Raw genomic sequence first — 16,430 nt, 5'->3', positions numbered from 1 at the left:
CAATGTACTATTTGTTTCAAATCGGATTTATGTGAATAGTAAGTGAAGTGGTGGGCTACTATAAGACCATCAGAAGTAAAAATATAAGGACAATATGATGTAATATAAATAATGTGTATCCACAAATGTAAAATGTATACATATATTTATAAATCAGAAATATATATAGCTGACCTTTAAAGAAAATGGGTTTGGACTGCATGGGTCCACCTATACACCAATTTTTCTCAACCAAAGGCAAATAGAAAATATATCTTCTATATTTTTTATAATCATATTTTTATATTTAATTATAGTTTTTGCTTATAGTTAAATACAAAGAGAGAAACCTGGCATGAGAAACCTGTGTATATGGAGAGTTAACTTTTCATATACATACATGGGTTCTGCAGGGCTCTGCAGGACTTGAGTATGTGTGGATTTTGGTAGCTGAGCTTGGTCCTAGAACCAATCCCCTGTGTATACAGAGGGATGACTTTAATTCATATGTACATAGAAAGGTATGAATGGTTAATAATAACAGTGTGAAGGAAGAACAAGAGTATGAATGTCAGGACTATAATTATATGAAATTGCACATAAGTATAATGTCAGCCATCAGAATAATTAGGGAGATGCTAATGTTTATAAGGTTATCTTCCTTTAAGATTAAATTCATAATTTGAAGCCTCAAAAAGATGTGATCAAGCAATTTGTTATGACTCCACAGAACCTCCTGGCTGACAGTGAGGAGAGAATTTACAGATCATTTAGTCCAATCTCCTCTTTTCATTGAAGGAACTGAGGGAAATTTGGGGAAATTTCCCAACTCACAGAGTAAACCTTGTCTCATTAGTCTTAAATGACTGAAATATGCAGACACCAATATGTGGTTTATAAAATGTGTATGCTGTGCACGGGTCCTGTAAACAAACCACCACAGCTCCTTTCCCTGGAAATGGCACATATTCCAGAACTTTCCTTGGTTAAGCTGTGGCAGGTAAATCATGTTTGAGTTTGGGCTGGCTTAGGAGCAGGGAATGCAGGCAGTCCAGGCAGGGGAAGGGAGGAGCATAAAAGGATCTCAGAGGTCAGCAGCAAAGGGAAGCAGGCAGCAGAAGAAAGCCCTATATGTTCATGTACGCCCAACTAACAGCACCACGCTTGCCTCTGCTGGGTCATCTAGTTGGTGTTATTTGAGAACTAATAAAGATCCCTTTTTCAGGTTCTCTCTACTTTCTCTGGAAATAAACAGTAGCAAAGCCCAGAGCTTATAAAGCACAAGACTGGTTATTTTGATGGGGGTCAGGAAAGACAGGGATATTGGGCATGTACCCTCTAGGTCAGACCCAGGTAGAAAACCCAGAAAGTTGCACGAAGGCACTGAGCTCCAGGTTAGGAGTGCAGAGAAGAGAGAAACAGGAAGCAGAAAGTGGGGAGTGGCTTGGCACAAACACAACACAATGTTTACATACTTCACAATGATGCCAATGCTGCATATGGCAACACTGAGTCAACAGCATTAGGCACCAGGACACTTAGCTCCTGGCCTTCAGGGAGCAGTGGGTGGAAGAAAACCCTGCAGGGTGGTGACAGGCAGTCTCCCTCTTCATGCACTCTGGGGAACCATGGCCTTGGCACTGCGCTGGGCACCTTCTGTCACAGTTTCCACTCTCTGTGCACCCCTGCTCACTTCTTTGGAGCTATCCAGAATCATGACCACAACCTGCTGTTTGCTTCCTTCTCCCTAGGAAGGACAGCTCCTACACTCTTACCCCTGCCCACCTTAGTCCATCTTTCGTTTTGTCTCTTGTCTTTCACGTTAATCAACCTCCCTTGGCTTCTACCCTCAGGCCTCATTCTTCAACCTCTTTCTCAGTTCCCATCCTCTTCCTTCTCTTCACAGCTAAGAGTTCTAAGCCCATGCTGTCTGGTTCCTTTCTCCACCAGCCCAGAGAACATCTTTCACTATGGGCCCCACTCAAGTCCTCATTTCTCATGACCTTTGACCATGTTCTCTTCCTTTCTTGAAATGCTCCTCTTCCTCTACTTTTCAGGAAATATTCTCCACACTTTTCTATCTTTTCAATTTTCTTTGCTAGCTTCTTTTCCTCTGTGCCTGCATCTCAAATATCAGTATCTGTAAGGTTCCAAGCTTGGAACTTTACTTGCTCTCATTAGGTGATTTCTCATTAGGTGAGGCCACTTCCATGGCTTCAACTGCCAGCTGTATGCCAACAACTTCCAAAATCATACACCTCTCCAGGGCACCAGATCCACATTTCCACCTCCAGATGGTAATCTTCACCTGGATTGTTCCATAGGCACTTCAAATTCAGCACATCTAAAACTAAACTCCTCTTTCCATCTGCACTCTCAAATTCTTCTTCTTCCTGTGGTCCCTATGTTAATTACCAGCACTAAATCTACTGAATGGCCTAAGTTGAAAACCTCACTTCTTTCTCTCTCTTTTTTTTTTTTTTTGGCAGGGTCTTGCTCTGTTGCCCAGGCCGGAGTGCAGTGGCACAATCATGGCTCACTGCAGCTCAAACGATCCTCTTACTTAGCCTACCAAGTAGCTGGGACTACAGGCACATACCACCACACCTAACTAATTTTTTAAATTTTTGGTAGAGATGAGGTCTCACTATGTTGCCCAGGCTGGTCTCAAACACTTAAGTTCAAGCAATCCTCTTGCCCTGGCCTCCCAAAGTGCTAGGATTACAGACATGAGCCACCACACCCAGCCTCTTTCATCTTTTGCAGCCAGTCTCCAGGTTCTCTCCATTCTACCTCCTAAAAAGTGATTGAATGCATCTTATCTTTTCTATCTTCACAGCTTAGGCCTTAAGAGGCAACACTATCTGTGTACCTGTCCATTCCAATCTTTACAACACTGCCCGACCTATCACTATATGATGCAAATCTAATTATTCCACTCTCCTACTTAAAATATTTTAATTGCTTTCTCTTGCCACTAGAGAAATTCCAAACATTTCTGGAAAAAATACAGGCCCCTTCACATCCTGGCTCCCTTCCCCCCAAATCTTACTCCCCTCCCCACCCTCCAATAGAAATATTCCCTCTGCGCATGTCAGAACACTTGAGCTTCCCTGAATATACTATGCACTTCAAGGCCTTGAGATGATTCTTTCCACTTGGAATGCCCTCCCCTCCTTTGTCTGATTGACTAACTTAGAACTTACATCAAGACTCTCCTCAAATGTTGCCTCTTCAGTGAAGTCTTCCCAACTCAACATCTCTTCTCTATCCCTCTCCCCAGGGGTCTTGCACTCCAGTCCTCCCCACTGAAGAATTAACTGCTCCATACTGGTGGTGCCACTGCACTCCTGTACTCTCCTTCAAGGAGCTAATTACATCTGTATCTCCTGCACTAGACTGTAGGTCCCATGAGTACAAGGACCCTCAAGTTCATCTTTGTCTCCTTAGCACCAAGCATGGCCCCTGGAGCACAGTAGGCATTCAGTAAATATGTGCTGGGCAAGGGGCAATAATTAGGTGCTACCACTTACCAAGCACTTTACATGCGTGAAGCACTTAACATCATTATGTCATCGCCACACATTATGAAAGGGATATCAACCCATTTTGCAAGTGAGAAACAAAGTTTAGAAGGATGAAGTAATTTACCCAAAGTCAACAACTGGTAAACACAAGTTTACTTTTGACTTCTGAGCTCCTGTTTTTAACTACTCTGCTCTATTCTTGGATGAAAGGAGGTTGATTAATGGGGCTATGTTTCAATAAAAACAGTCTCCCCCAATCACAGGCTTAGGTGTGGGGTTAGTCCCAAATCCACTGCCAATATAGTGCTACTGTGCACAACAAAACCTGCAATTGCTAATTGACTTCTTCCTTGATGGTTGTCAGGGTTCCTACGACTAAGGAGAGGGGCACTATTTATAAAAATCAGCTTCTTGGTCTCTGGCTTAGAATGCTCTGTCTACCCTGGAAACATCACAGAGAAGGCTGGATTTTCTCCTAGGCACTATTAGGTTTCAGACATTGATGTCTATGCCCTGTTTTGGGAACAGAGATGTGGGAGTGAGTGTAATCATGATGACGGTAAGAGATGGATTTCAATATGTATACTCTTTTTTATTTATTTATTTATTTTTTATTTTATTATTATTATTATACTTTAGGTTTTATGGTACATGTGCGCAACGTGCAGGTAAGTTACATATGTATACATGTGCCATGCTGGTGCGCTGCACCCATTAACTCGTCATCTAGCATTAGGTATATCTCCCAATGCTATCCCTCCCCCCTCACCCCACCCCACAACAGTCCCCGAAGTGTGATGTTCCCCTTCCTGTGTCCATGTGTTCTCATTGTTCAATTCCCACCTATGAGTGAGAATATGCGGTGTTTGGTTTTTTGTTCTTGCGATAGTTTACTGAGAATGATGATTTCCAATTTCATCCATGTCCCTACAAAGGACATGAACTCATCATTTTTTATTCAATATGTATACTCTTGAAACATTGTTGCAATACTTAAGAGCCACTTCTTGTACAAATACTTTCACTACCTAGAACCAGAGGACCTTTCTAGTCTCCAATCTAGACTCTTAAAACTAACAATGACTACTATCTATATATTCAGTGGTCCATCACTGAACACATATACCTCATATTTTCCACTCCACAGAACTATATTGCATTCAGTTACCCTCTCTTAATTCATGTATTTTCTGCTAAATGTATTCTAAAATTGAACTCTGCAATGTTCTCTGATTCTAATGACTTTTTAATATTAGTCCCCTATTTTCTACTAATACCTCCACCACCTCCACAACCATGCAACAAATATTTGGAATCAGTCCTGCGCTTACACTAATTAGTGCATCTAATCCTTCTGAATCACAGATAATCAAACTTGTCCAAGGCCACTCAGCTAGTAAGGGACACACATAGACACCGGGCTTCAGACATGAGGACTATTTGTATTAGTTTTCTCTCCCTTACTTGCTGACTTTTATACACACATACACATGGTTGGGAGTGGGGAATGCTCTTTCTCCCCACTCCCAACCCTTATTTACTGCCGAATTCCTACTGGTTGTTTAAGGCTCAACTCAAGGGCAATCTCCTCCATGAAGCATCTCAGGTTTTCTCTGCCCTCTCTCCTGCTGGGGTGGGATGCCCTCCACCCTGGGCTGCATTACCACATGTGTCTCTATCTCCTCCCTGCTTTCCCTGAAAGGCAATTGGTTAGTTGACTCCTCTCTTTCCCTCTTTTACTCAGCTGTAGGCTCCTCCAGAGCATGGTGGGGCCTGAGTCTTGGGATTCTGAGTGTTTAGCACAGTGTGTAGCTCACGGCACATATACAACCAATGCTTGTTCCATACTAAGTCATCCCACTTCTCTGATTTGGTCAAAGGCCTGATGGATGTTGTCATCTGACTTAGCAAGAGAGACAGATGATTCCTATCACGAGTGATGCAGGCCATCAGTTCCCCACCTTTTCATGAACTCATTCTAGCTCACTAGGTTTACACTGGGACAAGGCAGTTACCACTAATTGAGGAACTGCCACTTCTCAGACACTGGGGTGTATGCTTCACCCATATCACTGAGTATCCTCACAATACTGCCAAGCTGACATAATGATTTATATTCATTTCACGAAGAAGTTTAAGATCAGTTATCTTAAGCAACTGGCCTACAGTCACATAGTAGGCAGGCTTTGTTATAAAAACAGGTATAAAATGCCCTATCACATGTAGCCTTCCCTGTCCTGGAGAGATTCATTAGTTATTTGTGAAAATTACTTACAGGTCAAAAAACAAAAACTATGTTAATTTGATGCTAGAATACTAAATAGTAAATTGCTAGAATAGTGAAAGTGTGGTCAGCTAGGATTTTTAGAAGCTCCAAGGCAGTTCTACCATATGCATCTATCCAGGGCAAATCATGCCTGCAGTCCTTATCAGACAGATGGAGATTATACTATCTACTTACCTCAAAGGGGGTTGAATATCACATAAGATCATAGTTACCAAAGTGCTTTGTGAAGGAAGAGGACAGAGGCTCATTTTAGAGCAGTGTGCTGGACAGTCTGTGGGAGACCCTAGGGATCAGAGCTACCTGAGATGTTGCTTAACAGCAGATGAAGGAAGCTTGACTGGGAATCCACATTTATTATAACAAGCCCCCGAATGATTCTCTGGGACACTAAAGTTTGAGAAATAACAGGTTACAGCAGTGCTTCTCAAATGTTAACATACACATGGGGATCTTGTTAATATGGAGATCTGAATTCAGTGGGTCTGGAAGAGAGTAGCAGGCAGGCTCAGATTTTGCATTTCTAATAAGCTCCCAGGGGAGGCCACATGCTACTGGTCCATGGACCACATTTGAGTGACAGGGGCTTGGAAGATCTATCCCCACTGGAACAAATTAGATTTGTTTTGTTTCTGATTGCACCCCCCCAACTTCAGAGAGTGTTTTCCATAAAGCCCAGGGTCTTAGTATTGGTACAAAATTACTTGAACTACTCAAAACCAAATTGAAATACACTTCCTATTACAGGTAAAGCAGCAGCATTCTTTTTAGATACGGATAGCCTAAGTTTAGCATGTGAAAGAATAATTTATTACTACTGAGTGAGTCCTATTTAAAAGCGTGCAAAGCATTTTATATACATTATCTCTAATCTCCACCCTGCCCCTAAAAAGGTGGATATTCCTGTTCTGTAGATAAGGAAATGGTGACTTAAGTAACTTGGTTAAGGTCACATGACTAGTTAGGTGTTACCGCAGGGATTCTGATTTTGCTCCATCAGGATCCAAAGCCCATGAGTCCTCCGTACTCCCTCAGAGTGTTAGATATGACTGTGATACGAAATGCATCAGCTTGGGAATCAAGAAAAAAGCAGGGGAAAAGTGTTTTTTGAGTTTAATGTTCTGCTGAGGCAGATTGTCAACGGTGGTGGGGTTGGGGGATAAGGTTCATTAGTGATTTATGTTGCCTCATGGACAAAAACATGCAGATAGCATCCTTATTAATGGTTCCCATAAATCTAGTAATGTAGATGGAAAGAAAGGACACTAGTGACCAGCGTGCTGATTATAAACACTGCCACCTACCCTCAGGCTCGACCAACTAAGAGGAAAAATTCATCCTGACCCTTGTGGCCTGTTAACTTCTTCCCTCTCTCGTATGAGGTTTCTGTCATCTTCAAAGTTCATACCAAACACAGGTTTATCCTTCTATGTTATGGCATAGTTGCCAGACCTCCATACCGCTAATGCTGCTTGCACCTGAAAAAAATGTACTATTTAGTCAAATACGTTGAAAATGTAGTGATTTTGAAGGCTCTGAGTAACAAAATTTTCTATACTTTTCGTGAGGTTGATGTGGAGAGACGCACTGCGGTAAAGATGCGTAGAGAAAGCAGTCAGATAGTTACTCAGGTGTTTCAAATGGGGGAAAATAGTTACAAAATAAACCACCCAGGCAATTACCATCCAGTGTCTTTAGCACTCCGTGATCCACGGGTGGAGGACACAGGGTTAACGTTTTTTAACATCAGGTCTCTCCACAAATAGCCCTCTGTAGCTTAACTGTTACGTTTTCTAAAGATTCATCTTTATAAACAGTACAATTATTTCCCTTTGTAATACAAACAGAAACAATTAGAAAGCAACATCTCTTGCAATTAAGATGTATGCACACTATTAGTATAAAACCAAAGAGTGACATTTGAGCTATTCAGGATTATAAATTGATTTTGTCCCTATGGTATTCTCTATAAAGGGTGTTTCAAAAATAAAGACTGATATCTAAAAAGATATCGTTGGTTTGAAAACTTACTTAAAAGCATTTTTAGAGAGTGTGTGTTTTAAATAGGGGGTATGAAATTGCATCGGGAGCCTAGATTTCAAACTAAGCATTTCTTATTTCACTCCCTAACCCCAGAACAGTTCAGATCTCAGATTCAAACCAGAGGGCCACAGAAACCAATTTGAGATTTTCTGAAGAGACTTCACTGAAATGTATGGACAGAAACATGTTTGCGATGACTCATATTTTATAGGACCTTAATGGCCAATGAATGCCTTATGTGTCTTTCTTCCTACATTCAGTATCACTCCCAAGCAAGCTGGTGACATATTTTCCAGGCCTTGATAATTTTTATACAGTTACCAGATCTCAGTTACTAAGATTCATGAACAAAACCCTTTCTTGTGCTAATTTTTTAATGCCATCTAAATGAAGAGAACGCGATTCTTTCCAAACTAACTCTCCCCAACCAGGCAGTTAATGCCCTTCGCCAGAATAACGGCGCGATACTTTTAAGACCCCAAAGAGAAGCTCAGGTGCTTTGGGGGCACTACAAGTAAAAAGATAGAGGGAAAGGTTCATGGGGAGCCGCTTTGGGGGAAAGGCAGACATAACAACAGGATATGTTCGTTTCTAGAGGAAGCAGGAGCTGCAATAGCCCCGGAGCAGGAAAGGCGGAGTCAGCAGCACCCAAAGGAAACGGGCGCGCCAGGGTTTGCTGGAACCGGGGTTGCTTAGGGGTTCTCGCCCCGTCTAGTCCGAGACTGCTGAACACCTCGCCCCCGGGGGACCAAGCTCAGGCCTCCCGGCACTAGTGGTTATAAAGAGGTACCCATATGCTCTCTGCCGCCCCTGCCAAAAAACAGGCCACGGGGGGAAGAGAAAAAGCACACACCAGGCGCCGCGGCAGGTGAACTTGTCAACAAGTCAACCCTGGACGCAAGTCCCTGCCCACCAGGGAGCTCGGGGTCCTGGGGCCGGAGCCGCCGGGAAGGCGAGGCGCGGGGTGGGTGGGTGGCGTGGGCTGGCGTGGGTGCCGGTGCTCCCAGCGCTGGGGCCGCAGCGCGGAACGCTTCCCTACCGCTCCCCCGGGGCTGACGCACGCTCTCATGGCGCGCGCATCCTCCAGACCTTCCCAGGCCGGAGGGAGGAGGGGAGGGGAAGGGGCTGATGCGGTTCCCGCACCGGGATCCGGGACCCGCGGAGGCGACCCGCCTATCACGCGCCGCCCGCGGAGGGCAGAGAAGGCAGCTCCTACCAGGCGTCCCCGACCGTCCCGGCTGCCGGGCGTCTCCTGCTGCCTTCTGCAGCCCGCCCGGCGCGCCCCCGCCCCGACCCCGGAGGGCAGGTACCTCGGAGCCTCGGCCCCCAGGAGCCTCCCGGCCGCGGTCGGAGCGTCCCTCCGGATCACTCATCCGACGTCAGCGTCAGCCGAAGGCGAGGGAAAGGGGCGGGGGGAGCGCAGGAACCGGCCCTTCCTGCGGCGGCCGCCACCAGCCGGAATAGCAACCGGCGGAGCCCGTGCGCACCGCAGCGCAGCGCAGCGGCCGGGGGGTGCGGGCGCCCTCGCCGCCCAGCTACCTACCGCCGCCGCTGCCTCCCTTCCCCGCTTCTACCCTCCAGCAGACTCCCGCCGGGGCGACCCCTCCCAGGGTGACCAGGGGGAGGTGGGTGGCGTTGACCTCACCTTGCTTGGGGCGGGTCGGGGACTCGGGGAGTGAGTTTCTCTCTCTGTACTCCCCGGGGTATCTCCTCGATCCCCATCTCCTGGGGTATCCCCCGCTCAGATCCGCCGCCCAGAGTGACCCCGCCCCTGCTCTCCGGCAGGTGTTCCACGTGGCCATAGCGTTTGCGTCACAATGACCTGGCGGACAGGTGGGAGCCACAGCGTACACCCCAGGGTTCCCTCTGTGCTGTGCGTAGTGCCTGCTGCTTGCTTTCAGGTTAAATTTCTGTAGCTTTAGAGGACAGGAGACTTCATGACTTCAATGCCAAGAAAAGTTACAGAGGCCTGCTGTACCTGGAAATCAAGTTTGAGCTTCAAGAATAAAGGCCATGTTTTAAAAACAGCTGTGTATGTATAGGTATATATTTTTCATTTCTATATATTTCTGTATCTTTTATTTTTAAGTTATTGCCATTTATAGCAGTTTCATCTTCTCTTATCCTTTGTCACCAGGGAAGAACCAAACCATTGTTTCTAGAGACCCTGCAGTATACAGATCACAGGAAGAAAAAGTGTTGGCATAGCTGCTTCCTAATATTATCTATGTGGAAATGAAACTTCAATGTAGTATGACTTCATCCCTGGTTATGTTATATATTTATAAATAAGTTCATTCAGTCGTCGCTGAAACAATTTAAAAGGGCCGAATGATAGTTATTGAGTAATGATGCCGACATATCTGAAATCCTGCGCTAACATGGATGGAGTGCTAGCTCTATGTCCGGCACATGCTGTATGTTTTATATTTAATCCTTACAGCGACCCAATACTGTAGATAAAATCATTATCCCGATTTCACAGATGAAGACACTGCCCAGAGTGCCATAAAGAGATTATTGAGCAGGGATTTGAATCTGAACCAGGAGACTTAGCTTAATCTCAAGATAGCATGGTGTCTTGCCAGAATGGATGGAGAAAAAGTATAGAATATGTTGACATTTTAATAGAAAGATAATAAGACAGCATAGCTCCAGAAATTTACATAACCTTTAAAGTTATTCTTTGGGGATTCTGTTTGTCATAGATTTGAGCCTGTCCTAGTCTTGACACAAATTTTGGAGCTGAGTAAACAGCTCCTTAGTAAGTGTGTATGAGTAAACCAATCATGAATATGGTCTACAAAATAGCAAATTGTTGAAAAGCTAAGATTCAGGAGAAATTTTCAGAGAGAAAAGCGTTGCTTATATATATTTGGCTTTTATAAAAAACATTCAAACTCTAACGTGTTAACAATGCAAGCCAAATGATTTTGCTGTAAGAAAAAAACCCAAAGCCTTTAAAATGAGAAAGGCTTCCTTACAAAAGAAAGATCATTAAGATATGTTAAGATACATTGATTCCAAGAACTGTAAATTTATGTGTAAAAAGCTATTATCGGGAGTTAAAAGGATAAAGAGATTATTATTCTTTAACAGAATGAAGTGCCGTAATGAACATCATAGGTGCTCAATAAATGTTAACTGAGCGTATCATCAGTTAATTGAAGCATTGAGAAAGGACTAAATCACTTGAAAAAAGTTTTTCCTGACTCTGTAATGTTCTCCTTTCTACCAGTAGTGATTTACCAGTTACATGAAAACTTAATCAGAAGCCCCATTGGTCAAAGGCTGGCTTTGGGGCAAATATTTAAATCTGTTACAAAACAGCCGGTAGAATGGGAGGTTGTGTGTGTGTTCAAAGTATCCCCTCAAAATGCAGATGATTGGAACAAAAGCATGAAGGGAAAAAATGGGGACAGCTGAGCTGCAACTGATTACACAGTTTTCTTTTACACTTTCTGAATTCCAAGGTGAAAACTGTGAGTTTAACCTGTTGCGGAGGCTAAAAGTGGCTTCAAAAGCAATGTCTAAAAGAGAACAAATACATAATACAAGCATTATGTAGTCAACATGGCACTGAAATTCTCTGGGCTCCCGGAGAGTTTAGGAGAAAACCTTAAATGGTTTTTCTTCATTCTAATTATTGTCCTAACACTTAGGATAATATTTGAGAAAGGAAATAATAGACAACTCCTGCTCATTCTCCATCACCACAATGAGTACTTTTCCTTCCCCTTAAATAAAATGGCTCCATCAATAACACTTGCATTTGTTTCTGAATAACCAGTTGTTGTTTCCGTCTTGCAGAACACCAGTAAGGTGCTAGTGAGAACCCGAAACAGTTTCTAAGGAGAATGGCTATTGAATGATGGGATCAGAAATTAGGAGAGAAATAAAGTTTGTTTTCCAGTGTACAACAGGATGACAAAATTTTCTATGAAAAAAATCTGTACATATTCAATTCAATAATTTTTTCAAGAGCTTCCTGGATTCAAGATATGCTAATAGGACCACAAGAGTTGGATTTGTGTTAAGCTACTAACAGAGACTTGGAATAGCAGTGGATTAAATGAAATAGGGCTTTATTTTTTCTCACTTAAATTGGAAGGTAGGCAGTCCAGGGCTGGTGTGATCTCCTCTGTGTCACTGGGCTGTTGCCCTTCTGTCATTCTATTCTGCCATCCTAGGCAAAGCAATATTGCCCAAAGGTAAACCCAGGTAAGGATGTAAATTGGTGGTGGAAACTGCTGGTGGGAATGTAAAATGGTGCAACCACTTTGGAAAACAGTCTGAAAGTTCCTTAAACGATTAAACATAGAGCTACCATATGGCCCAACAATTCCACTCCTAGGTCTATATCCAAGAGAAATAAAAACCTATGTCTACACAAAAACTTGTAAACAAATGTCTATAGCAGCATTATTCAAAATAGTCAAAAGGTCAAAACTGTCCTGCTGTAGACAAATGAATAAACAAAATGTAGTATATTCATGTAATGGAATATTCAGCCATGCAAATGAATGAAATACTGATATATGCTACAACTTAGACAAAACTTGAAACATTATGCTGAGTGAAAGAAGCCAGTCACAAATATATTATTCCATTCATATGAAAGTCCAGAATAGAGAAATCTGTACAGGCAGAAAGTACATTAGTGATCATTTAGGGCTGGAGAGAGTATGGGTGGATACGGAGTGAGATCTAAAGAGTATAGAGTTTCGTTTTTCTTCTTTTTTTCTTTTTCTTTTTGTTTTTTGAGACAAAGTCTTCCTCTGTCCTGCAGCGTGGAGTGCAGTGGTACAATCTCGGCTCACTGCAACCTTCGCCTCCCAGGTTCAAGTGATTCTCCTGCCTCAGCCTCCTGAGTAACTGGGATTACAGGCATGCACCACCATGCCCAGCTAATTTTGGTATTTTTTGTTTGGTTGGTTTTTGTTTTTTTTGAGACAGAGTCGCACTGTGTTGCATAGACTGGAGTGCAGTGGCACGATCTCAGCTCACTGCAGCCCCCATCTCCTGGGTTCAAGGGATTCTCCTGCCTCAGTCTCCTGAGTAGCTGGGACTACAGGCGTGTGCCACCATGCCCAGCTAATTTTTGTATTTTTAGTAGAGACAGGGTTTTGCCATGTTGGCCAGGCTGGTCTTGAACTCCTGACCTCAAGTGATCCACTTGCCTTGGCCTCCCAAAGTAGTAGGATTAAGAGTCTCTTTTTCATGTGATGAAAATATTTTAAAATTGACTGGTGATGTTTACAAATATCTGCAATATACTAAAAACCATTGAGTTGTGCATTTTACAATTCATTGTGAATTAGTGGTATGTGAATTATGTCTCAGTAAAGCTGTTTAAAAAGTAAAAAAAAAAAAAGGTGTTCATAGTTTTATTGGCACGCACACACACGTGTGCACACATGTACACAGTAAATCCAGTATCTTCCTCAGGAATAGTTACAAGGTAAGAACCATACAACAACCCCCCAAATATGTGAGTTATTTTCAGATTTCTGGATACTATTCAAATTCTACTGGCACTAAGAAGCTAATTATGAGGAAACAGGACAGAAAAATCTGTTAATGAAAGAGAAATATTTCAGGTCCATCCATTGGATACCTCGTGATAATATAAAGAAAAGTTCCTGCTGCACAAATATTTTGCAAGTGTGCTCTAGTCTTATAACTTCTCAGTTATTCATTGTTTTTCATTTTTCATTGCAATAAATTAGCAATATATTTGTTTCAAGTGGAACTTAATCCATAGGCCATCTCTGATTTGACATTATCATGTAGACTGAATTCAATAATATCTCTCTTGCATGTGTATGTGTTTATGTAAATTATATATGGACATACAAATACAAACTACTCATTTACATATGATCTGATCTATTTTATTGGATTGTTGATACATATTTTTGATGTCGTTTCTCTTGGTGTGTGCATACTGTAAGGCAAATGAACACTCTACCATTCCTTCTAGACAGATATTTATAAGCCCCTACAGCTCTGCAATCTTTTCATTTCCTGACTCACGTCTGGCAGCATCATAAATACTCATTGTACCTGTTCTATAGTAGGGGATGTTGAGACAGAGCTTAAGCTATTATCATTATCAATGTGTTTAATAAGAGCCATACATATAAATCTCTCCAGAGCTCAGTTCATTAATAAGAAAAAAGTCACTTTCTCTTTAGAGTTGCTGGGAGATTAAAATTAGATAATCTAGAATAAACTTAGAAAAAATGATGTTTAAAAATTATTAAAATCGGCCAGGCATGGTGGCTCACGCCTGTAATCCCAGCACTTTGGGAGGCCGAGGTGGGCGGATCACGAGGTCAGGAAATCGAGACTATCCTGGCTAACATGGTGAAACCCCGTCTCTACTAAAAATACAAAAAATTAGCCAGTCGCGGTGGTGGGCGCCTGTAGTCCCAGCTACTCGGGAGGCTGAGGCAGGAGAATGGCGTGAACCTGGCAGGCAGAGCTTGCAGTGAGCCAAGATAGTGCCACTGCAGTCCGGCCTGGGCAAAAGAGGCAGACTCCGTCTTAAAATAAAATTATTAAAATCATTGTCTAATTTCTATAGGTGTTATAAATTTAAAGGGTGTTATAAATTTAAAGAAAGATTACATCAAATTTTATTAATGAAAATAAAGTCATTTATTCCTGGATTGTGTAATCCTTAAAAACAAATTGGATTTACTCAAGAATATGGACTAAGTATCTTGGCCAATTTGAGTTTAATTCCTGTGATCATTTGTACTCTCTATGTAGCAAAACAAAGCTTTTGTTATACCCTCAGCAGAGCTAGTTATATCTTTAGGCAGATTTGTGTGTGCATGTGAAAATAGAACAAATGTTTAATTAGTAGCATTAACTTTTATTAATTAAAATTAACTTCCTTTCCCTTCAAAATTAAGGCTACAATGAAGAGAGGAGCCTTGTTTTACACTAAAAGAAAGGTAATTATTTTCATTACCACATCAGCTTAGATTTCTGCATATATAATGCTGCTCTCCATCTCACCACCCCTAGTATCATCCATTGGAACTTCTGCAAGAAAATGCTGGTGAAGGCATCAAAATGGGACTTTTTTTTTTTTTTTTTTAATTCACTACAGGTGGAGAATTTTGTCATGTGCCGTAGAGTAGAATCCTGCTTCTGACTAGGAACAATGCTGGAGTTTGGCCTAGCATCAGCCCAGAGTTCACAGCTGTGCCCTGGTCTTCATAGATGTAGAGCTAATGACTCCTCAGAGGGTCACACTGTCCAATAAAGAACAGGATTTAACTAAAAAATTAGGATGAAACTCCCTTGGTTCTTGGTATAGCTCGCTCCCCCTACACAGGGACAATTGGGAAGAATCACTGAAAATTCAGGTGCCAATAATTAAGGTAGTTCAGGTGAAACATGGGCACACATTTGGTTTAATCATGGAATAAGAGGTTGAATTACAACTGCAATCCCTGTTTCTTAACTGTCAATCTGATGAGCTTTTCCTCTTCCAGTTTTAACTCAGTCACTAACTTGGTTTGGCAGATACTGTTAATCATTTCCACAATATTTATACTTCCCCTTTTCTACAGTAATATAAGTTTCAAGTGAGCACATTATTGCTAAGTTACATTGGTTTTAGCTTCCCTTGTTGCAAGGTGTGGTCATATGACTAGGTTGTAGTGAACAGGATATGATGGAAAGACATGCATATAACTTTTGTGTTCTGCCCTTGAAAGAAACACATCCTAATCTTTACTTTCTCCGTTTCCCACTGGTTAGATCGCCTTTGGCCATGCAGGTGAGGGCAACACTTTGGGAATGGCAAGGAACCTGGGCCTCTGACCCCCCGAGCTGCCATATTGCCTTGGCCCTTCTGCCTGGATTGTTTTATGTGAGGGAAATGAAGTCACTATATTTTAAAAATATTATTGCAGCTCAGCCTTTATCCTCATCAATCCATTTGTCTGCCCCATGACATTGGATTGGACCTTCATTTCTCATGAGTTTGTATTCTGAAACAATGATTCTCAATCTGTGGGTCCCAGGACCATGAGGGTCTGTGGTGGTGACACAAAGGATCCTAGGATTCAAATCCCTAACAAGTAATGCCCACAAACAGAACCACTTGCTTGACAAACAGAAACAACACTTTTTGGAATGTATATGATGTGATTACAAAATAAAATTTATTTAAAACCATTAATGTATTTCTTGAAATGAAGGTATGTTATTGATGAGTCTCTTAGCTTTGTACATCTGAAAAATTCTATTTTACTTTTGTTTTTGAAAATTTTTTTACTGCTAAGGAAATCTATATTGACTTTTTTTCTTTCAGTACTTTTAACAATTTTGCTTCATTGTTTCCTGGCTTGCATTGTTTTCAATGAGAAATCTTCTATTATCCTTATTTTTGGCCCTATTTTTTTTTTCAATGGTTGCTTTAAAGAATTTTTTTCCCTATCATTGGTTTTAAGCAGTTTGATTATGATGTCCTTAGTGTTGTTTATTCTTACATTTTTGGCTTTGCTGAGCTTCTTGGAGCTGTGGGCTTATAGTTAAAATTAAACTTTGAAAAACTCTATCCATACCCAGAATAG

At 41.9% G+C, this 16,430-nt stretch overlaps 1 protein-coding gene and 1 long non-coding RNA gene across 18 annotated transcripts in view; one reads left to right on the top strand and one right to left on the bottom strand.

Moving 5' to 3' along the window:
- The window catches only part of ICA1 (islet cell autoantigen 1), a 153,860-nt gene extending 144,222 nt beyond the window's left edge, over positions 1-9,638 (bottom strand). For 4 of the 17 annotated variants that reach the window (XR_010126941.1, XM_054494090.2, XM_063667535.1 and 1 more), the window contains exon 1: positions 9,144-9,233. Coding sequence is in view for 3 of the 17 variants with exons in the window: in XM_054494082.1 (XP_054350057.1) it covers positions 9,479-9,635 (157 nt within the window). In the remaining 14 variants the exon portion in view is untranslated. Of the gene's footprint in view, positions 1-9,049; positions 9,313-9,478 lie in introns of those variants that run through there. The other 13 variants (XR_008503554.2, XM_054494089.1, XM_063667534.1 and 10 more) reach the window with 9 other exon arrangements.
- Positions 9,217-13,187, top strand: LOC129040133 (uncharacterized). Its single transcript, XR_008503555.1, has 3 exons — positions 9,217-9,458; positions 9,619-9,875; positions 9,971-13,187. It is a non-coding gene; the product is annotated as an uncharacterized LOC129040133 (long non-coding RNA).
- Positions 13,188-16,430: the final 3,243 nt, after the last annotated feature.

Source organism: Pongo pygmaeus, chromosome 6 (genome assembly GCF_028885625.2).
Source record: "Pongo pygmaeus isolate AG05252 chromosome 6, NHGRI_mPonPyg2-v2.0_pri, whole genome shotgun sequence".
In the NCBI taxonomy this organism is placed as follows: domain Eukaryota; kingdom Metazoa; phylum Chordata; class Mammalia; order Primates; family Hominidae; genus Pongo; species Pongo pygmaeus.
The sequence above is the reverse complement of the archived record's forward strand: the minus strand, read 5'-3'. Positions and strand labels throughout refer to the sequence as shown.